This window comes from Herpailurus yagouaroundi, unplaced genomic scaffold, assembly GCF_014898765.1.
Source record: "Herpailurus yagouaroundi ecotype Mexico unplaced genomic scaffold, PumYag 162, whole genome shotgun sequence".
NCBI classification, from domain to species: Eukaryota; Metazoa; Chordata; class Mammalia; order Carnivora; family Felidae; genus Herpailurus; species Herpailurus yagouaroundi.
The window spans coordinates 67,482,189-67,505,842 of record NW_024412403.1 but is presented as its reverse complement, the minus strand read 5'-3'; the positions used below and the strand labels follow the sequence as shown (position 1 = coordinate 67,505,842).

General features: G+C 36.7%; 1 protein-coding gene across 10 annotated transcripts in view; it reads right to left on the bottom strand.

Moving 5' to 3' along the window:
- STXBP5L (syntaxin binding protein 5L) overlaps window positions 1–9,378 on the bottom strand; it is a 361,520-nt gene extending 352,142 nt beyond the window's left edge. For 6 of the 10 annotated variants that reach the window (XM_040484632.1, XM_040484636.1, XM_040484626.1 and 3 more), the window contains exons 1-2: window positions 9,141–9,378; window positions 7,838–8,034 (exon numbers count right to left, since the gene is read on the bottom strand). In XM_040484632.1, coding sequence (XP_040340566.1) covers window positions 7,838–8,026 — 189 coding nt within the window. In that variant the 5' untranslated portion in view covers window positions 8,027–8,034; window positions 9,141–9,378. Of the gene's footprint in view, window positions 1–7,837; window positions 8,035–8,595; window positions 8,716–9,122 lie in introns of those variants that run through there. The other 4 variants (XM_040484630.1, XM_040484628.1, XM_040484627.1 and 1 more) reach the window with 4 other exon arrangements.
- Window positions 9,379–23,654: the final 14,276 nt, after the last annotated feature.

Below are 23,654 nucleotides of genomic sequence, written 5' to 3'. Positions count from 1 at the left end.
TTTTTTTTTTTTAAGTTTATTTATTTTTTGAAAGAGACAGAGACAGCACAACTAGGGGAGGGGCAGAGAAAGAGGGAGAAGGAGAGGGAGAAAATCCCAAGCAGGCTCCATGCTGCCAGCACAGAGTGCAACATGGGGCTTGAACCTGTGAAACCACAAGATCATGACCTGAGCCAAAACCAAGAACCTGACGTTCAACAAACTGAGCCACCCATGTACCCTTGTTGCTGATTCTTAAAAAAAATTAATTTTAATGCATTTGGTTCTTAAATGTGTTACCATCTCAACCCTAACAAGGTAGCTTAAGTCTTCTGGTTTGCCTCCATTCCTATTCTTAAAGATGCCCACCCTCACCTGTCCATTTTGGCTACAGGAGCATGAAGTCATTGTCAGATGCTTTATCCATAATAAGTTATCCTGCTATGTCAACTGTACTATCTTTTATAATACTAGTTACAGCACGGAATGAGACAGGTCCGCACATCTCAGGGAATATTTAATGAATGAAAATTGCAAATATGTAGAACCGTGATCACAGACTTGCACCAAACCCAGTTACAAAACCTCCCAAGTAAAGACATGCGAAATTAGAATAATGTGGAGACAATGGGAAACCTGAAGAAGAGATAATAATCAGGAAAACCTAGGGACTTGACCTCCTTCAGTTTTCCTGGGTCCTGGAAAGCCTAATTCTCCACAGTCCACACGTTTCTGATTTTATACCTATGTATCTGGGAACATCTTATGTTATCTCTGGTATAAGGATCATGATTACAAACTGATTTCCTTGCAGTAGTTACACTAGTTATCTACATGTTGGCTCTGACACTATGACCATTTATAAAAACAGCTTATAAATGTTAATGAATTATGAGTTGGCTAATTTAAGAGTTTATTCAAAACTTTAGGAATTATGCCATCTGGTTCTAGTGATATATTTCTTTTTGTCTGTTTTGTTAGTTAGGTCTAGATCATCCCATGTGTTTGTCACTGTCAATCCAGTACTTCTGAATTGTTCCCCTAAAAAGATTTAGGAATAAAATGTCCCTTATATCTTTCTCAAGAAAAACTGAAATTTAATTTTTTAAAAGTTTTGTTTAATGTTTATTTATTTTTGAGAGAGAGAGAAACACAGAGCATGAGCGGAGGAAGGACAGAGAGAGAGGGAGACACAGAACCCAAATCTGTCACCGCAGAGCCCGATGCAGGACTCGAACGCATGAACCATAAAATAATGACCTGAACTAAAGTTGGACGCTTAACCAACTGAGCCACCCAGGTACTCCAATAAAAACTGAAATTTAATTGTATATTTCTACAATCCTCTTTTTCCAGGTCTTTTTGAAAATTACATACTATATTCCTAAAATGGTGTCACTCTTTCACTGAATAATTTCCTTATCTTCCATAAAAGCCTTTTCCAAGAAGCTGTTCAAAATAATACCTAGTTTGCTCTTACTACACCTTTCTATTACCTTTCTTGCTCTCATTTATTCATTCAACAAATATTTAATTACCTTGTATATGGCAGGCACAGTTCTATGAATTGGTAAGATAGTTGTGAACATAATAAAGCCCTGCCCCCATGTAGTTAAATTATGATAGGAGAAGCAAACAACAAGCAAATAATATATAATTTAATGACAGGTAATTGTGTTATCAAGAAAAAGTAATCAGGATAAGGTCAGGGAGGGAGTGAGCAGCAGTCAATGAAGATCTCTCTGAGAAGTTAACAATTAGTTAACTTAGAACTAAATAAAATAAAGGGAATATGTAATATAATTATTAGGGAGGAAAGTGTTCCATGGAAAAGAAAAGCAAATGAAAAAGCCTTGAGGTAGGAATCGTGTCGGAGAAACAATAGGAAAACCAATGTAGCTGATGCAGAGTAAGTAACATGAAGTAGAGTTGAAAACGATATCTTGGGGGCACCTGGGTGGCTCAGTTGGTTAAGCATCCAACTTGGGCTCAGGTCATGATCTCGCGGCTTATGAGTTCAAGCCCTGCATCAGGCTCTGTGCTGACAGCTCAGAGCCTGGAGCCTGCTTCAGATTCTGTGTTTCGCTCACTCTCTCTCTGCCTCTCTCCTGCTTATGCTCTGTCTCAAAAATAAATAAAACATTTAAAAAAAAAAGAAAATGATATCTTGTCAGGGCCAGATAATTTAGATCTCTATAAGACATTAATGAGATTTTTGTTTTTGTTTTTAAGAGAAATAAAAAGCCATTGGAGAGTTTTGAGCAGGAATGGCATAATATGATTTAAATTTTAAAAGGATTCTACTGCTTATTATGAAAGTGGAGCCTGAGTGAGAACAGAGAAAATACCTAGAAAGCTATTGAGTAGTAGTCCAGGCAAAAGATGTGGTAGAAGTGAAGACACGTAATCAGATTTAGGATGTATTTTGAAGGGGAGTCAATAGAATAGTCTATTTTCTCAAAATCTCTGTTTCCTAAGAAATTAATCATGTTGTCTTTTCTAATAAGTTAGAAAGATAAAACAGAAAAAATACTAGATTTAATAATGGAAGAATAGAGCATTAAACTTAGCTATGCCTCCTACCAACTTGGAGACCTAAGGATACCACTTAAATTCTCTGGCTTCAGATGTCTTATCAGTAAAATAAAAATATTTACACTTTTCTTGCCTTCCTTACAGGACTGTTATGAAGGTCAAATGGGAGATCCTACAAATAAAGCTAAGTTTAATGTAACAAACTCACTAGATTAACAAAAACTTTCCATCCTCTTTGTAAAACATGGATTGATATTAATGATTCACTGAATACTTGAAACTCTAGCTTAAATTCTCACACTTTCCTACTCCCAGCCTAATTAGGTGTGGGACAATTAACTGTAAGAATTAAGATAGATGATAGGTAGATAGATTTTATATATACACACACATTCACACATATATATTGTGTGCATATACACTCACCTATACTCTCTATATATGTGTACATACAGTTGACGCTTGAACATGGGTATGAACTGCATGGATCCAGTGATGCTTGGAATTTTTTCAGATAAATTCATAGTACTATACATGTGTTTTCTCTTCCTTATGATTTTCTTAATAACATTTTCTTTTTTCTGCTTACTTTATTGTAAATATACATTATATAATACATATAACATACAAACTACATATTAATCAACTGTTTATGTTATCAGTAAGCCTTCCGGTCAACAGACTATTTGTAGTTAAGTTTTGGGGAGGTAAAGTTTTCAGGGAGTTAAGTTTTGGGGGAGTAGAATATATACAGATATTCAATCATGGGGAGATCCACACCCTTAACCCCCATGTTGTTCAAGGGCCAACCATATATTCATCATGTGTATAAACTAAGTGTCAGATGATATGTATATATCATCTAGAAGGACCTGACACTTTGCTTCAAAAGCAAAAAAAAAAGTCCTTTCTTTTTTATTTATTTTTTTTAAATATAATTTATTGACAAATTGGTCTCCATACAACACCCAGTGTTCATCCCAAGTGCCCTCCTCAAGACCCATCACCCACTTTATTCTTGAGACAAAGCATGAGCAAGGGAGGAGCAGATTGGGAGAGAGACACAGAATCCAAAGCAGCCTCCAGGCTCTGAGCTGTCAGCACAGAGCCCAATGCAGAGCTCGAACTAACAAGCCATGAGATCACGACCTGAGCCGAAGTCGGATGTTCAACCGACTTTGGTGCCCCCCAAAAGTTCTTATTCTACTTTAAATAAGTTAAAACTGAAAATTATACATAATGACTTTGGGATGGTTTATGGAAGAAGAGCCCACACAGAACTCCAATTACAGAACCAATGCTCAACAACAAAAAATCTTGTTCATTCATCAAGTGACCTGTAAAGTGGTGTATATACATTTTTAGTTAAAATAAAATTTTTAAGACATATATCGTTATTAATGACTTTCTGCTTTAATCAACCAACCATGTATATACTGTTTCATTCATGAAGTATATCAGGTGCCTACTATAATCATTCTCACTACTGACTGTGTATCAGAATTTCCTGTGGGGTCTTTTCAAAAAATGCAAGTGTCTAGGCCCCATTCCTCGATATGGATTCTCTAAGACGAGTGGAGCTAGAAATCTTTCTTTTACACAGAGTTAAGAACCACTGGCCTACTAGGTAGTAAGCAGCCTAGTAATGATAAGGAAACATATATTTTCCTCTCATAGAGTTGACAATATAACAATAGTGACAGAAAAATAAATTTTCTAATCACAGTAAGGTGCTAAATTCACACCAAAAGGAATATTCCAGGTGCTATAAAAAACAGAAGGGGAAAAAAAACTAATTCTGCCTTGGGCAGTAAAAAAGGAAGGTAGTGGACAGAGCGGGTTTCATGGAGGTGATATTTTAACTATGAGATAAAAAGTAACTAGGAATTCTCCAATTTTATTAAAGCTGGAAGGGATATTCTAGTCAGAAGCAACAAATTGAGAAAAGGCATTGAAATATGAGAAAATATGGTCCTTTCAGGGAATGCAGTATGTGTAGGAAATCAAGGAAACGAGGATGGAAATGTAAATAAGAACCTCAACCTGATATAGATCAAGTTAAGCACCTTGACGTTTACTGTATAGAGCAGTAGTTTCAAATTGTGTTTCACAGAATTCAAGTTCAGAAAAGGCACTTCATGTAGTTCATAAATATCTGAACAACATGGGCATTCAAATGCATACATACTGAACTTAGATTGCATTAAACTAATGTATAACTTGTTTTTTGATAAGCTTGAACCTAAGTTTCTTCTACCATTTCTATGTTTTTGAACTTCTTATACATTTGTCACTGATTATAAAAGGTGTAACTTTATACTTTTACTTTTATAAGGCCATCAAAAGTCCTACACCTGACAGGGATAATATTATACAACAAAAACCAAATATAAAATACACGATTTTTATTAAGTAGCTGTATAATTTATTATTATTATTTATTTTTAAATGTATGCCAGTAAGGTATATTTACTTGTTTGAATAGCTGCTGTTTACTGGGTCTGACATTAGCCTTTTATTTGTAGAGCATCATTGCTCTAGGGAAACGAACATAAACTTTTTAGCAGGGAAATGACATAATTAACATTACAGTTCAGCAATAACCATTATTATAACAAAATCAATTGGAACAGGGTAAAACTAGAGGTAAGAAGATCAGGTAGGAAGTGATTTCAAGAGACTAACCAAGAAACTATGATAGAATGAACAGGTACTGAAGATTATGAAAAGGGAATAAATTTCAGAAATACTGAGGAAATAGAATAGATAGGATTTGATGACTGATCAGATAATAGAGATGAGGATGGTTTTCAAAAGAGCAGATTACAGATTTACACTTTAGTTTTGATCATGTGGAAAAGTTACAAGTACCCAAAAGGTGCCAATTGCTTAGTGCTCAGAATAGAATGTTCTTTGCACATTCCATCAGTGAGTCCAAATGAAGTCCCCACTTTAGTAACAGTCCTAATTTTGGAATTTCCTTAATCCATTTTTATATATTTTCTTATAGTCAAGGTAACCTAAAGTACAATCATAAAATCACTTTTAAAAATTAAGTATATTGCTATCCAAAGATGACATAGTACTTTCCCCATTTAGTAACACTTTAATACTATTAGTGTTCCACTTATACAGCTATGTATCCTCTTAATTTCTTTGAAAGTATAATTTTGTACCTATATTATTACAACCTACTGGTTATAGTCATTCCACTAAGAACAAGGTGATTTCAAAAATTTAAGAATACAAAAATACACATTTTAGCACCTTTTCCAAATTTATACATTACCTTCACCTAATTGTCTTGTTTGATCTTCCCAGTAACCCTCTTAGGTCAGAAGAGTAGAAATACTTATTACCATACCACAGATGAGAAAATCAAGGCTCAAGGCAGATAAATGGCTTGTCCAAGATTACATGGCTGGCAAGTGACAGAGCTTTAAATAAAGTACAATCTGATTCCTAGGCCAGTGTTCTTCCTACCATGCCATATGTTTTTGAAGTAATGCATATTTCACTTCTGCTACTTCTCATGACTATTTCCTGTCTGACTAAATAGGAAGACAACTACATATCTCCCATTTTCCTCTCTTGCATTCACCCATTTCCCCTGAAATTTTTAATTTAAAACCTTCTCTACCAGATTTAAAACCTCAATAGTCCTGCCAATCTGTTTCAGAGGTCTACCTTTTCTATAACTATTTTATCTTTACCAAAACTATCCTAAGAGATTTTGGAAATTTTTTCAGAATCTTGGAATGGAAACAGTAATACACCAAATATTAGATAATCATAGCATTATTCCCCCAACTAACAGTTCAAATTTGAGCCTGTAAGACCCTTTTCCATATTTCTTTCATGACCAATATTAAGCCCCTAATCTGACAAAATATCTACTATTTCTTTTTTTTTTTAATATTTATTTGAGAGAGAGACAGAGCATGAGCAGGGAAGGGACAGAGGGAGAGGGAGACAAAGAATCCAAAGCAGGCTTTGAGCCATCAGCACAAAGCCCGAAGCGGGGCCAGAACCCACCAACCATGAGATCACGACCTGAGCCAAATTTGGAGGCTGAACCGACTGAGCCACCCTGGCATCTTTATCTGTTATTTCAAATTGAGAACGAAATTATATACAACTTTGTATACAAAATTGTATGCATATAAACTTCATAGGGTAGAATTATATCTTTTAATCTAATTCTAAATAAATTCACTTTTATGTAAATTAATATATAATATTTTAATAAATACAGGTTTAATGTTTTTATAATGATCCTACCAGGAATAGCAAATAAGACAATAATTTAAACTTGCCCCATTATATATGTTATTTACTACAAAAATAATTTTAATAATTTCAAAAAATTCTTTTGAAGTACCAAAACATTTAATAATTTCTGTAATTTCAAAATTTTATGATTTGTTCTAATGTATTCAAACACATCTTAAAATTATATTCATCAGTATTATATGAATGACTTAGTAGCTTTTTTAATTGTACATGGAGGTCAAGAATACATTCCTAAGCTACCTTCCCAAAAAAGAACAGTAAGAATTGTAAACTACTTTATGTCAGAAAATATAAATATCTATATAGTAACAAAATGTTTGTTTTGAAAATTCTCATGGCTCCCCATCAGAAACTCTATTTTGCTTATTCACTAGAACTTGAACATTAGAGTACAGTTACCTAAAATGTTTCCTCACTAAACCAGAACACAGGCTATTTTTAATTTCTTACAAGTATTAAGTCCATGGATTTGTTTAAAAATTTAAGAATCTGGAGGTGTTTTCATACAGAATTTTAAACAATGAATTTAAAACAATGCTGTTACATCTTTTTAAATGGATGTATTCACTTAGCTATTACTTCTAGCAACATTTTAATAGCTTTAATCATTTTATACTGCACAGTGAAATAAAATAACAATTAGTTTCTCTGAATGTCAACATGGAATTAACCAGAATGATTATTTTCTCCTTCAGTTTACTACTTATACATAAATATTACATTAAAAATTTTGCCCACAATTTGGGCCTTGACATTGCAAATTCTACTTTTTATGTTTGCTTATTTCCACTTTAAATTACCATTGCTTTTTAAATTGATACTGAAGTCGATGCCTAGAACATCTTTATTAATTCAAACATCTACCTATAGAGTCGTCTGCCCAGGACTGCCTGATGCTGGCATCTCAACAATTTCTGATCCCTAGTGAGTGTTTTTGTTTGGTTTGGTTTGGTTTGTTCGTTTTTAATTATTCTTTCCTCACAACAGTGAAATAAAGAAATAATAGGCTGTAAGCCAATTCAAAACTTACCTTGCAAATCTGGAAATACTCTGAAGTCAGGGTTTCCTGAATCTCCTCTTTGAGAACCCCTGCAGTCCCTCCTGGGTGCACGGAACCACTTACAGCCCCACCACCGCTGTTACTGCCACTGCTGCTACCACTGCCAGGGGAGGAGGCAGTTAAGCCGTCCAAAACTTTTCGGAAATTAAACTTCTTCATTTTAAAAACTGTTGAGAAATTCAAAGGAAAGGGTGACTTAACGCATGGACTTATACCTCGGTAAAAGTGTTGAGCTTTTCATATTAGTGAAGGCAGTAGCCAGTCCCCATTTTACAAGCATTGGCTATAAACGAATTAAAAAAGAGAGAGAGAAAGAGAGAGAGAGAGAGAGAGAGAGAGGGAGGGAGGGAGAGAGCCAGGCTTCATCTTATCAAATTTTAATTCTAAAAAGAACATCCTTTAAAAAGAAATAATAAAATACAACTCTAAAGGCAACAGTATTCCCTCCTCATACATCAAATTTTCAAGTGCTTTATCCTCAGCTGTAGCTACGCTTTATCAGCACTGGGGTAAAAATAAAAGGCAGTGTCATCATCGTCATTAGCATTATATCATCATTATTATTATACAATCAAGCCGGAGTCCAACAGACCAAGACTCTGTCTCTCTTAAGGGCGGGCTTTCTTTTTAAAGATTCAGCTCAGAATATTTTCAGAAAAACGATACTGGGGTTGGGCGGTGGGATAGCGAGTATTTACTCTGCTACCACCTTCTGGACTCTTCCTCACCATCTTCAACACTCCCTTCTTCTCAGTAGGTAATGAAGGGGAGGCCTTTTTCCATTTCTCACCCCCAACAGTCGGACCCCAAAACATCTGCGGGTGACCCACGGCAACAGCAGACGGGAGGGGTGAGCGGCGGCGCCGGCTGCCTCCGCTTCTCCCTCCGCCCCCCCCTTCCCACCCCCCCCCCCCCCCCGCCCCGCCACCAGCGTCTCCAGCCCTCCTCCCTCTTCTCCCCGCTCCATCCACCCCCCGCCCCCCTCTGTCCGCAGCCGCCGCCGCGCTCGCCCGCCTGTCCGCTCTCCCCGCAGCACCGCGGCGGCTCCTGGGGGACGTGAGGCAGTGGCGGCTACAGCTGCGGCCCGAGTCCCGCCTTAGCCTGCTGGGCGCGCAGAGCCGCCGTTCCCGCGGTCCCTCCCCGGGCGGAGCGCCTAGGCACCAAGCACACACAAACACCCTCACACAGACATTCGCGCGCCCATTCGGAGCACACTCAAACACCGTCACACAGAAATTCGCGCGCGGGCGCTCACGCTCATGAACACACACACAGGTGTGAGGGAGCCGCGGCTGGACGGCGTCGTCGGCGTCCCAGAGGGATGACTATCGGACTCCAGACTTAGGCACCTTCCTCGGCCGCCACTAGGTGCCAGCCAGCCCGAGAAGCTGAAGGTGCGGAGGGAGGCGGGCTAGCAGGCGTCAGTCCCTCCCGACTGTGGCCGCTTCTCCGGTTCCTCTGGTCGCGGCGCCCGGCGCTCTCCGAGGTCCTAACCAAGCAGGCAGGCTCCAACGAAGGCTCCGCCCTCCCGCCGTGGGATGCAAGCCCCGCCCCCTAGAACGCCCCCTCGTTTGCCCCGCCCCCTCCACTTCAGGCCGCGCGGCGCTGGAGAAAGGGGCGGAGAGTTACGGTACGTCAAAGGGAGCAAATAGCCTCGGCTCCAATCCTAGGCTCCATAGAGTCAAGCTCCGCGGTCGCGAGGCGCGGAAGAAACTGGGGGATAGGCCGAAGGAAAAGCCAATGAAAGGGGGAGGGGACAACTTAGAAAAGTGGTTGAAGTGTTTGACTGACGGAGAGATTGGCCAGTATGCTGGGGGGCCGTGTTTTGGGGGCTGTAATTGGCGCTACCTGTTGAAGGACGCAAGTGTGAATCAATAGAATGCGTGGAAGTGTGCAAACTTGGGCGCCTTGAGTCCGAGGCTGCTGGAAGGGTGTTCCTAGGTCTGACCCTGGAAGATATTGTGAACTGGGCAAGTGTTTTTGCAGTTTTCACCTCTACTCGTTCTCCAGGTGCATCTACTGGGCTTCCCTCACTGTCCTGCTACTTGGCCTAATTGCTTAACAAGTCACCTCTGCCACAGAGAATTGTATTTCCGTAGACTTGGAATATATAGCCTTCCAGACCCTAAGGAATCAATTGCTTACCTTGTTCCCTCTAATACGTAAATTACCCTTCCCCCCCCATTTTCACATATACACTTAAAAACAAAAAAAGAAAACATTTCTCTGAGTAAACCGTGTCAGGAAATTTTAAGCTTTATGAGTCACAATAATCATTTTGAAAGATACACTATTTGGTGCAGGATTAAAAAATATAATAAAAGCATCAGGATGGGAATATTTGGTTCTGAGCCCTGACTTGATACTGGATTGGGGAAAATTTAGACCTCAATTTCTTGTCTGTGAAAATGAAGGGCAACTCAGGGGGCCAGAGCTAGCTACAGACTTCAATTTGGGCAAGCAACAGAGCTCATTAGTAAGCATCTCATATAGTCTTACATTTTTAAGATCTCCTAGGATGATTTTTTTTTTTCTGGTGGAGGAAGAGGATGGGGTGAAAGGGAAGACCTGAAAGAGAAATGATTTGTCCCAGGTCACATAGCAAGGAAATAGCAGAGATAGGTTACAGCCTAGTTTTTCAGATCCTCAGCTCAATGCTTACCCTCTCCTTTTTAATTTTTCAGTACTTAATGTGTATTTTACTCCTTTTGAAACCTTTAAAAGACCCCCCAATTGCCACTTTTGAAGGCAGGCATGGAATTATAGATTTCTATCTTGTCTAGCACCTAGCACAATGTTTCACACATAAGAGACACTTAAAGGGTTTTGAACAATTGGTTTGTTAATGGTTGTTAGTAAAAGATTTAAGAGATGATACCCAATTATATCCTATTTGGGAAGGGTAAAAAATTGGGTGGAAATAAATGCCATGTCTGGTGAAAACTAGATCTTGGTAGGGTTCCAAATTCTGTATTGTATTCCTAACAATATGTACCTTTGTCATTACTCTCTTTTTCCTTTTTTTTCTTCTTTCTTCCTGGCCCCATTTCACCTCCAAGAACAGGTGCCTATTAAGGCTAAAGAGTTTGCTTTCCTCTTTTTTTTTTTTTTAATATGAAATTTATTGTCAAATTGGTTTCCATACAATACCCAGTGCTCATCCCAACAGGTGCCCTCTTCAATACCCATCACCCACTTTCCCCTCCCTCCCACCCCACCCCCATCAACCCTCAGTTTATTTTCAGTTTTTAAGAGTTTCTTATGGTTTGGCTCCCTCTCTCTCTCTTTTTTTTCCTTCCCCTCCTTCATGATCTTCTGTTAAGTTTCTCAGGATCCACATAAGAGTAAAAACATATGGTATCTGTCTTTCTCTGTATGACTTATTTCACTTAGCATAACACTCTCCAGTTCCATCCATGTTGCTACAAAAGGCCATATTTCATTCTTTCTCATTGCCAAGTAGTATTCCATTGTATATATAAACCACATCTTTATCCATTCATCAGTTGGTGGACATTTAGGCTCTTTCCATAATTTGGCTATTGTTGAAAGTGCTGCTATAAACATTGGGGTGCAAGTGCCCCTACACATCAGCACTCCTGTATCCCTTGGGTAAATTCCTAGCAGTGCTACTGCTGGGTCATAGGATAGACCTATTTTTATTTTGAGGAAGCTCCACACTGTTTTCCAGAGCGACTGCACCAGTTTGCATTCCCACCAACAGTGCAAGAGGGTTCCCATTTCTCCACATCCTCTCCAGCATCTATAGTCTCCTGATTTGCTCATTTTGGCCACTCTGACTGGCGTGAGGTAATATCTCAGTGTGGTTTTGATTTGTATTTCCCTGATGAGGAGTGATGTTGAGCATCTTTTCATGTGCCTGTTGGCCATCTCAATGTCTTCTTTAAAAAGGTGTCTATTCATGTTTTCTGACCATTTCTTCACTGGATTATTTGTTTTTCGGGTGTGGAGTTTAGTGAGTTCTTTATAGATTTTGGATACTAGCCCTTTGTCTGATATGTCATTTGCAAATATCTTTTCCCATTCTGTTGGTTGCCTTTTAGTTTTGTTGATTGTTTCCTTTGCAGTGCAGAAGCTTTTTATCTTGATGAGGTCCCAATAGTTCATGTTTGCCTTTAATTCCCTTGACTTTGGGGATGTGTCAAGTAAGAAATTGCCGCGGCTGAGGTCAGAGGGGTTTTTTCCTGCTTTCTCCTCTAGGGTTTTGATGGTTTCCTGGCTCACATTCAGGTCCTTCATCCATTTTGAGTTTATTTTTGTGAATGGTGTAAGAAAGTGGTCTAATTTCATTTTTCTGCATGTTGCTATCCAGTTCTCCCAGCACCAAGTTCTCCCAGCATAAACTACCTAGGAATAAACCTAACCAAAGATGTAAAAGGTCTGTATGCTGAAAACTATAGAAAGCTTATGAAGGAAACTGAAGAAGATACAAAGAAATGGAAAAACATTCCATGCTTGTGGATTGGAAGAATAAATATTGTTAAAATGTCAATACTACCCAAAGCAATCTACACATTCAATGCAATCCCAATCAAAATTGCACCAGCATTCTTCTTGAAGCTAGAACAAGCAATCCTAAAATTTGTATGGAACCACAAAGACCAGGAATAGCCAAAGTAATATTGAAGAAGAAGACCAAAGTGGGAGGCATCACAATCCCAGACTTTAGCCTCTACTATAAAGCTGTAATCATAAAGACAGCATGGTATTGGCACAAAAACCAGACACATAGACCAATGGAATAGAATAGAGACTCCAGAATTGGACCCACAAAAGTATGCTTTCCTCTTTTTTATGCTTGTCTTTCCTTCAAAAAAAACGAGGGGGGGGGGGGGAAGGGTGGATGGAGAGGATTACTTTAACTCTTTGAGAAGTAACATTATTGTCTAAAATAATGGATTTAGATGCCCTCCTTCCCTTCATCAGAAAGTCTATTGACAATTCCTTAATTTTCAAACAAATGAAAGTAAGCCTATAACAATTGATGGTTTGGTCTTTTGATGAGAGTGATTCAGCAAAAGGAGATGTAATGTTTACAAGAAAAGCCCATAAACCACCCATCACTAACACTGTACTATCTTAGCAAACTAGGTGGTGGTTTTATTCTGAAGCTGGGGGAGAACTGAGAACAAAAAAGGATGCAAAACAGATTGACAAAGACTCTGCTTTAAGACCCTACAGGGAATTCATTGGCCTACTTGAGTTAAAAAGAGGTGACAGCGTAGATATTCCTTCAGATGGGACAACAAATTGGAATGGGAAGTGGAAGAAAAGCCAAGTCAGAATATATAAATGTTTCTAACAAATATTAGAAGCCTAAAAATATATAATTAGAAGGCTGAGATTTTGGAATCTTTGGGATTATTTTAAATATCTTTGTTCTTTCACAGTAGTAGCACAGTGTTTTGTACATAGTAAGTGCCCAGTAAATACTAATTTAAATAAATGACAGCAAGTAAAATTTTAACAAAATTGCAATCTCATTGAGTGGGAAACTGTGGACAGAGGATATTGTAATGCCAACTCACAAACTGTGAGCAAAGGATAGAAATGAGCCAAAGACAGTGCATTATATATGTAATAATGTAATGTGTATGTGAGAAGATAGAACAATTATAGCCTGAAAATCTTACTGGATGAGAGAAGCACAATGACATATATGTGGAAGAAAATTCCATCCTTAATTACTTAAAGAGCAATAAGTGCTATTCTATAAATCATTTGGTAAAGGGATTGATACCAGACCATAAAATATACCTTAAAAATAATGTAGCGATCTTTAGAATTGGTCCAGATAATAATAAAGGAGAGCTTTGTTTATTCTACTATAAATTAGAATACTTCATTGAGAGGAGTTTCTGATAAGCCACACTATCTTCCTAAAATGGCAAGTATGAAGTCTGTAAGGAAGAAAGATTGTCTAAGCTTGGTCCTTGGAACAAAATCATCAAATTATTTAAACAAATCTAATATACTGAAAGGATTTTTAGAATATATGTTAAAAATGTATTACAAGGTATTGTGATCTTTGATTCAAGCCAACAATGAAGCTAATAGCTGATTTTCCACATCTTCAAAAAATTAACTAATTATAGAAAGTATGTACATATATGGCACTTCACACAGAGATTTGCTAAACTGATCAGGCTTGGAGAAAACGAAGCCAAATTGACAAAACACGTATAAATGGTCTGTCATACATAAAGATAATCAGTCCTACCAGTTATTTAGCACCCATATGCCAAACACTGTACTATGAAATTTACAAACATCTCTTTTAATTTGATTCTTATTATAACTCTATGAGACAGATGTTGTTTCCATTTTACAGGTAAGGAAATTTGAGACTCTGAAACATATGAGAAATTCACTCATAGTCACTTAGGTAGATAACCCAGTCTTCAAATTCAAGGCTATCTAACATCTAAGATTATGCTTTTAATCACTGCACTATTACTAATTAGAAAATTAAATAGGAATTGGAATAGGAAAATGGTGAGGGTTAATTCTTCTGAAATGGTGGCTATATGTGTATTAGTTTGCCAGGACTGCCATAACAAAGTACTACAGACCAGGTGGCTTAAACAACAGAAACTACTTTTTTCACAGTTCTGGAGGCTGGAAGTCCAAGAGCAAAGTGTCAGCAGGTTTGGCTTCTCTTTGGCTTGCATATGACTTCTTTCTTACTGTGTTCTCATATGGTCTTTCCTCTGTGTGTGCACATTTCTGGTGTTTCTGTGTGTCCAGAATTTCCTTTTCTTTTTTTTCTTAAAGTTTATTTATTTATTTATTGGGAGAGAGAGAGAGAGAGAGAGAGAGAGAGAGAGCATGCATGCAAGCAGGGGAGGAGCAGAGAGAAAGGGAGAGAGAGAATCCCAACCAGGCTCCGTACTGTCCAAGAGTGCAGCCCAATGCAGGACTCCATCTCACAAACTGTGAGATCATGACCTGAGCTGAAACCAAGAGTCAGATGCTTAACTGACTGAGCCACCTAGGTGGCCCCCTAATTTCCTCTTCTTATAAAGACATTAGTCATATTGGATTAAGGCCAACCCCAGTGGCCTCATTTTAACTTAATCACCTCTTAAAGACCCTATCTCCAAACAAAGTCATATTCTGAGGACAATTCAGTCCATACCAATATGACAATCAAATTCAACATTCTTTGAAAAGAGCATCTACTATGAGCAGGAACTGTGTAAACAATTTTATATTTAGTTTCTCATTTAATTCTCACAACGATAACTCCAATTCATAGGTGAGAAAATGGAAGCAAAGGAAGATTAAATAATATGTCCAATATCATACATCAGGTAGGTTGTGAAATAGGAATTTGAACTTGTATAAATTGTATCCCAAATCTCTTTCCTCATGCTGTTAGTGTGAAACCTAAGAAATCTGATTATATAGATAATTGATATTATAAAGGAAATTATTACAAAATCTAAATATTAGGAAAAAAGAGAACAGAAAAAAGAAGACTACCTGCCAAGGAGTTTGGATACTAGAAGTAAAAAGACATTTTGGAGTTGGGGGAGTAGGTACTAGAAGCAAACTTTGCGAATGGCATGCTAATAGGAAGTTGTTAGCTCACAATAAATCTCAGTATAATTTGAAATATATTAAGAGTCCCAGGGAGTGTCCCACTAAAATAGGAGAAAATCAGTTATTCGATAACTAATTAAACATAGCAAGGCAGTAGTAAATTGCTTGGAGAGGCTGTAGTCTCAGTGAATATCAGAACAGCTAGGAGGAGAATTTGAGTAGAGGGAGGGCAATGACGCAAGATTTACCAAAGGACCAGACTGGCAATTATTGACATTAGCAAGTGTGAACATTTCCAATCTGCTTGCTGTGAGGTGCTGGATCTTGAACTGAGCAATATCTTTTATCATACATTTCCAACCCCTTAAGCAAGTTATAGCACTATCCATTATAATTTGCTAGTCTAGGAATCAGAATTTCATTGAGAGGACACAGTTGAAAAACAGGTTCTAACTATATCCTTTCTCACAAAATTTTCAAGAGGATTAGGAATTATCTTTCCTTCCTCAATCTTCATCTGACTTTTTCTGGCCCTGTGATTACACATCCTTCAGGAAGGGTACTTGTTGATAGTTGTCAGCTTTCTGTCATATGGCAGGAAATAGCAACCAGCATTATAATCTCTTATTCAGCCTACTCCAAGTGCACAAAGGGAGAAACCACAGGGTTAATTAAATAATGTCATCGCTCTCATAACAAACAGGCAGAGGTCATTAGGATAGACCCAAAACATACAAAGTATGGCTCAGCATACAATCAATGACAGAATTGCAAACAGAACTCATGTCTTCTAGGGCAAAACTCAAATATTTGCTATTAAACGTAATTAAAATCAGCTCTTTGTGCCTCTTTTAAAATAGATGTTCACATATCTATCTATCACATTAGGATGTGTAATAGAAAGGGATTTAGTGCTGAGACAGAACTGGTTTTCCTAAGTGGGGCACTAACATGCCCTTTCAGCCTCTAAGCGTCAATTTTTCCTGTATATACATATAGACTATTTTAAGGAAAAATGAGATTATGTTTGTAAAAGTGATTTATGGAATGCAAACCACTCTACAAATATATTGTTATTATTCTTTTGCTTTAGTGAAACTTTATAGGAATTGAGTTGAATTTATTTTTCCCATTATTATTAATATAAAAGTCCTTTGTGTCTGTGGATTGATTGTTGCTGAAATTGAAAGAGAGGAAGAGGGTTTGGACTAAATGAACTTTACGAATCTTTCAAACCCAAAAGTTTGTCTCTGTATGATTTATTTAGTCAAGGTTCACTGCAATCTTTTCCTAAATACTACGACAGCTGATTGAAAAAATAATTAAAAGAATACTTATGTGGGTAGTGACCAACAGAGATGAACTGCAGCCTACTGCAGATACAGAAATCCTCAAAAGTATCTGTCTACAAATTAGAGATTCCTGGAGATCACCTTTTTTATTACTATTTCTATTTATATACACTGCACATGTAAAATAAAGTACTAATTATATATACACTGATTATAAAAATAAGGTGTGCTTATTATAAAAACTTAAGAAAACTTAAACATTTATTTCTAGTCATTTTCAGAACTAAACATTTTTAACTAAGCATTTTGTTTTAAACTTTTCCCACTTCATAAAATATTCTTCAGAAATAATCATTTTGAGTGTTATACAATTATTTATACACTGCACTTAATAATTTTCATATTCTTGGATATTTTATTTCTAGTTTTGCACTATTATAAATAATAATAGAACATTTGTATACTGAATATTTGGCAAAGTTTCAGATTTTTTAAATAGTTCCTTAAATATTAAAAGTTTACATAATATTAATTCCTTATACAGAAACTCCTCAATTAGCTTTCTTTTAGCGGGCATTACTATGTCAAAATAATATGTCTTCATACTTAGTTCTAAATTTTATTTTTCAAAGGTTATACCAACTCATAATTTCATTAAGAGTTTAGGTCCCTGTGGAGAACTCAACAATGAACCTTTTTGTAAAGTGATATCCCGTCTTACCTGTATTGACATTTTTTGTTTATATTTGTATTGTTTGTTTGAAAAAAGTTCAGAAAAATTTTAAATTATAAGAATTGGTAAGTATAATCAACTAGACAGAGCAGGAAAACATGACAAACAAAACATAATTTTAGTAAAAGGTTGTAATTTCAGACTGGAAGATGAAAACGTAAGAGTTTTCAGAGAATTTTAAGATTAAAAAGAAATTTAGTAATTCATGTTTTATTTCTAAATTTAAAAAGTAATAACTGGGACGCCTGGGTGGCTCAGTTGGTTAAGCGTCCGACTTCAGTTCAGGTCATGATCTCATGGCTTGTGGGCTCGAGCCCCACATCAGTCTCTGTGCTGACAGCTCAGAGCCTGGAGCCTGCTTCAGATTCTGTGTCTCCCTCTCTCTCTGGCCCTCCCCTGCTTGCACTCTGTCTCTCTCTCTCTCTCTTAAAAATAAATATTTTTTTTAAAGTAATAACAAACTTCAGTTATATGAGCAAATTAAAATTATAATTTTAATATATTGTTATTTGAAGGCAAATATTGACAAAATAAGCACAAAAAGAGCTTAAAGGGTAGACAAGGAAATATAGACCTACAGAAGAATAATTTCATAGGAAAACAACCAAATCTTAAAAGAATATTTAAGGATCTTAAAGCCAAGTTGGGTTTTTGCCACTGTAGGCCAAATAGGGATGTGAACCCTTGGAATTTGTTACATAAATTGAAACTCAGAGCAAGATGCAAACTACATATTATAGATTCTCTGACCCTCATCTAGATGATAAAAATACAAAGATTGACAGCCTTTCTTGGATTTGGAATGACTTATGATGATTGCACCAGTTTAGGGATATGCATTTGCCTTCATGATGGCAATCACAATATACTGAATTAATTTTTTATAATGGCTAACAAAGGGTTAAGATGTTAAGATTTTGTAAATGTCAATATTAATTATTAGGTCTGCTAAAATTGGCACACAAGAGTTTTAGAAAATAAGCCATGATACCAGCATTACTTTGCTTTAGCATAAACAAAAGTTCCAAAACGGAATCATGAGAGTAGGAGAGGAATGAGTGACTTCTTGCCTGTCCAATTACAGGCTCTAAGACAAGAGAAAACCATTTAAGTGGGTCCTGTCTGGCCAAGGAGGATAAGCTTTCTGTTTCAATCAGCTCCTTGGCTAGCTTGGCTGAAAAAACATTGTTGTTCTCTTAACCTTTGCAAAGCTAAGGAACTTGACAAGTATTTTTTTCAGTAACAGCCAGAGTGATTTATGGCTTCTTCTAGCTCTCCTCAGTTAGAAAAACAAATTTTATGTCTTTGCCTCATTCTTTCCTCCCCATTATTCCCACTGTATTGTTTTTAGCCATAATCCTTCTTTATTTAATGCAAAGATTATTTTACATTGTTTTCCAAGTGTGTCTGCGTTTAATGTGCTTTAATTATGGAAACTAACTTTCTTGAATTTTCAAGGACAGTTGTTATTTAAAATATTCTGTACCATTGTTCTCATAAACCATCAAAACCGTCTCATAACACATACAGTCCCTCAACAAATACCACTGTCTTCCTTGATGTTATTTTTTAAACTTGAGTGGCAAAAACTGTAGGGGAGGGAAATACACAATAGTGTATATTTAAGAACAGGAACTCTGATTTCAGACAGAACAGAGTCTGCTACTTGATGTGTGACCTTGGACAAGTTATTTAACTTTTCTGTGTTTCAATTTTCTTATCTATAAAACCAAGATAAAATTACCAACCTCATAGGATGGTTGTGAAAATTAGGTTAGAAAAATTGTGCTGGTATTCAACACACTGCCAGGCACCTAGGAAATCCTCCACATATGTTAGTTATTATTAATTTTCAGCCCCAAAGTTTCAAATGAATACTGATAATCATAAAAGAGGAGCGCCTGGGTGGCTCAGTCGGTTAAGCATCCGACTTTGGCGCAGGTCATGATCTCACGGTTGGGGAGTTTGAGCACCACATCGGGCTCTGTGCTGACAGCTCAGAGCCTGGAGCCTGCTTTGGATTCTGTGGCTCCTTCTCTCTCTGCCCCTCTGCCACTCATGCTCCCTCTCTCTCTTTCTCTCTCTCTCTCTCAAAAATAAATAAACATTAAAATTTTTTAAAAAAAGAATTATAAGAAAAAAAAATAATTTTACCACTAAAGTAAAAGACCTTAACATGAAAACTGCTAAAATGTTATTTGTTGTGGTTTGGACCTTGCAAAGTAAGTAACTGTGTATTTTCAGGTTGATAATTAACTTGTCTTTTAGAAAGAAAATCTTTGTAGAAACTGTTAAGCTTGGCTGAGTTCAGCTGGGGAGGCCCTGAATGGTAAATCTTCGAAATCTTAGTCATATTGTCTGTTTAATAAATACCATGTCTTCAGGCCATATCCTAACAAGAACTTACTAGCAAAATAGGACAAAAGAGAATGTATCTATAGGTCAATAACGGTTAAATACGTTTAAAGATTTTCAATATGGGGACGCCTGGGTGGCGCAGTCGGTTAAGCGTCCGACTTCAGCCACGTCACGATCTCGCGGTCCGTGAGTTCGAGCCCCGCGTCGGGCTCTGGGCTGATGGCTCAGAGCCTGGAGCCTGTTTCCGATTCTGTGTCTCCCTCTCTCTCTGCCCCTCCCCCGTTCATGCTCTGTCTCTCTCTGTCCCAAAAATAAATAAACGTTGAAAAAAAAAAAAGATTTTCAATATGGAAACATTAGTTTCCCCAACAGAAAGAAAATGTGTAAACTCAGTCTCTCTCTGTCCAAACTCCAGGATGGAAGAGAGTTGTTACTGTTATTGTTTGCTTGCTTGTTCTTTGTTGTTGTTCTGTGGCTTCTGTTTTTGTGTTTTTTCTCATTAACAACTTTTGAGATTGGAATTACCATTGCCATCCATTGATTATTATAAAATCTTACCTGATAATCCACATGAAGTATTCAGAGACTTGGCAAGAAACGCTGGAAAAAAACTGGAAAGAATAAACAATTATTAAGCAAACAGAGTTTTTTAAACAAGTACAGGAGAATAATGTGCCATCATTTCAACAGCAGATGATGAAAATGACAATGCAAATATTATATTAACTAATATATGGTGTCTTGGCTGAACACTTTATTTCTCTTCATGTAATTGTATACTTTATAATGATGTGATTCATTATATGATGTATAATTAAATGATTTAAATTTTACACCACTGTAAGACTTGATTATTTTATTTGAAAGAGTAATTAATTATAACTATTAATTCTTGCTCAAGTAAAAAAAAAGTGTTTACAAATAAGGAAAAATAAGCCTTTCACAAGAATATGTACTTTGGTTTGTAAATTTTCTAACGTGGTTATCATATTTATAATTTATTAACTCTTAAGAGGTATTTTCACAATCAAAAAAAAAATAAGGCTGAAGGAGTCAAAAGTGGTAGCTATGAAAGCATACTTTCAAAAGATTTGAGAAGCCAAAGAGATGATGTGGAAAGAACCATATTTTCCCTTATGCATACCAGGCTAATGAAGGCCTTAGCCTTTGATAGTGTAGGATGAAAAAAGAGGAAAAGTACTGAGAATGGATATGAGCCAGCTTTCTAATCTGTAAAATGGCTTACAAACAGTAATTTTTATCTATTTTCTTCATGGTTATATCCATGGTACTTATAATAGCATCTGGCACATGGTAGGTTTTCCAATAAATATTTGCTGAATAAAAATATTAGTACATGATATTCATGCTTCATGCTAGAATTTCAAGCCTGAATTTGAAGATGTAATTAAGCCATAAATTAGATAAACATGCTTCTCTTATTCAACAAATATGTATTGTGTGCTATTTTGTGCTAAGTAAAATGCTAGCTGTTATAGGGGACAAAAAAAGAAACAAAGAAAAAGAGTAATACAGCCTTAAAAAGCTGATAATAATTGAGTATAAGGTGACAGACATGCAAAAAATTATAAAACACTGTTATGAGAGTAATGTGAGTGGTATAAGCAGAGCCCTGTGGTTGCACTGAAAAAATAACCAATTATTTCTTCCAGGTTCCTCAATAAAGAGGTGTATGATTGAGAAAGTTGGTTTGAAGTCTTCTTGAATCTTTTTCTATACTAGCTTCCTCAACACAACTCTATGTTGATTACTTCTTTGAGGTCTCTCTTCCTTCAATGGATCATCTTCCTTTTTTCAACCCCTAAAGATGTGAGGAGCAAGTGGAATATGAGCAAGAATTGGTAGTTATCATAAATTACTATTTCAGGAAGTTTGGTAGTAAAGGAAAACAGGAAAGCAGAAAAAATGAAAGAATAAAAAGGAGGGGTTGGTTGAGACAGGAATGAATAATATTTTGGGATAGAGAGGTAATACCAGGGAACAAATGATTAAAGATTCAAAAGTAAAATAAGATTCAACCTTCTGCATGTTGCTGTCCAGTTCTCCCAGCACCATTTGTTAAAGAGACTGTCTTTTTTCCATTGGATGTTCTTTCCTGCTTTGTCAAAGATGAGTTGGCCATACGTTTGTGGGTCTAGTTCTGGGGTTTCTATTCTATTCCATTGGTCTATGTGTCTGTTTTTGTGCCAATACCATGCTGTCTTGATGATGACAGCTAAGAAACTTAACAGGAACCCATGGGGGAGGGGAAGGAAAAAAAAAAAGAGGTTAGAGTGGGAGAGAGCCAAAGCATAAGAGACTGTTGAGAACTGAGAGCAAACTGAGGGTTGATGGGGGGTGGGAGGGAGGAGAGGGTGGGTGATGGGTATTGAGGAGGGCACCTTTTGGGATGAGCACTGGGTGTTGTATGGAAACCAATTTGGCAATAAATTTCATATATAAATAAAAAAAAACAAAAGTAAAATAAGATAACTAATAAAACAAGGTCATAGACTGCAACAACTATTTCATAACCTTCCAACTTTTCCTAGCCTCCAACTTCTCTGCCACTGCAACCCCAGCTGAAGACTTTGTTCTGAATAGAGAAAATGGAAGCCATTAAATAAAAATGTTCTAGTCCTCCTACCATCAAATCTTTAAGACAATAACAACATCAGAGAGATTTCTCCTACTAACAGCCCCTACCTCCCACCTTGTTCCCACTTTCTCCCATTTAACCATACTCTCCTACTTCTATTAAACTTCTTATGTCTTTCTCTTTGTTTATCAGTATGACAATTAAGAATCCCTGGGAAACTTTCCCCTTCTCTACATGCAAAATTATGATAATTTACACTGATCCTCCAAGCTATGGTTGATTTGGGGGACAAAAATATCCATGAGAAAAAAAAAATCCTACCCAGTTATAAGTGAACATAAGATATTTATTCATTCTACAATAGAAATGGTGACTATATGGTGAAGGAAACTCTTTTGCCACACCAGAGAGCATGCTTTATCTAGTAGGAAGGAGGAATTACAAAATTCCTACCTCAAAGGTTTATGGTAGGCTTTATTTAGGTTCAGTAAGAATAACAAGTTCTTCAGAACATTATTTTTTAAGCATTTAAACTTCTTTAAAAATCGCAGATTCATACTAAATTAACTGCTTTACAGTTTGCATGGTGTTTTGATTTTCAGATAAAAATAAACAGAAGCTCAATATTCTTTTCACTTTGGCATTTAGATTTTTTTTTAATACAATAAAAAAGCAGGTTTGCCTCCTGGGTGTAAGGAGAGCTTCTAGCTGTAAGAGTCAATCAATCGGGAAGGGCATTTTGTGGGTAGGAGTTGTGAAAAATTGCCAGCTTGACCTTGAAAAGAATGAAAAATAATTGAGACTAGTGGCAATGAGCATTTATTTCCCATGTGCTGCAGTATCTCTCACATTTTTAATTTGGTTTAAATTTCTGCCCCCTACCACCTACTCACATATTCTGTGCACTATTAACATCATAATGTATATTAACGAGCCCTCACAGCTGGGTAAGAAGCTTCTTCTAGCAGGCTAATAACATCACTTTGACTCAATGATGCTGTGCATAATGTAATCTAATAAAATTATGTCATGTGCACCGAGAAAGTAGTCAGAATAAAATAGTTCACCCATCTAAAGAGGCAGCAACTAGGAATACAGCTATACTCATGAAATCATCCTGATTTATATAGCCCAGTGGAATTTGTGTCCTTGTATATATTTCTTTGATTCTATATATATATATACATTGTGGTGGGTAAATATAAAATGATAAAATCTCAAGGGTGAGAAAGATATAAA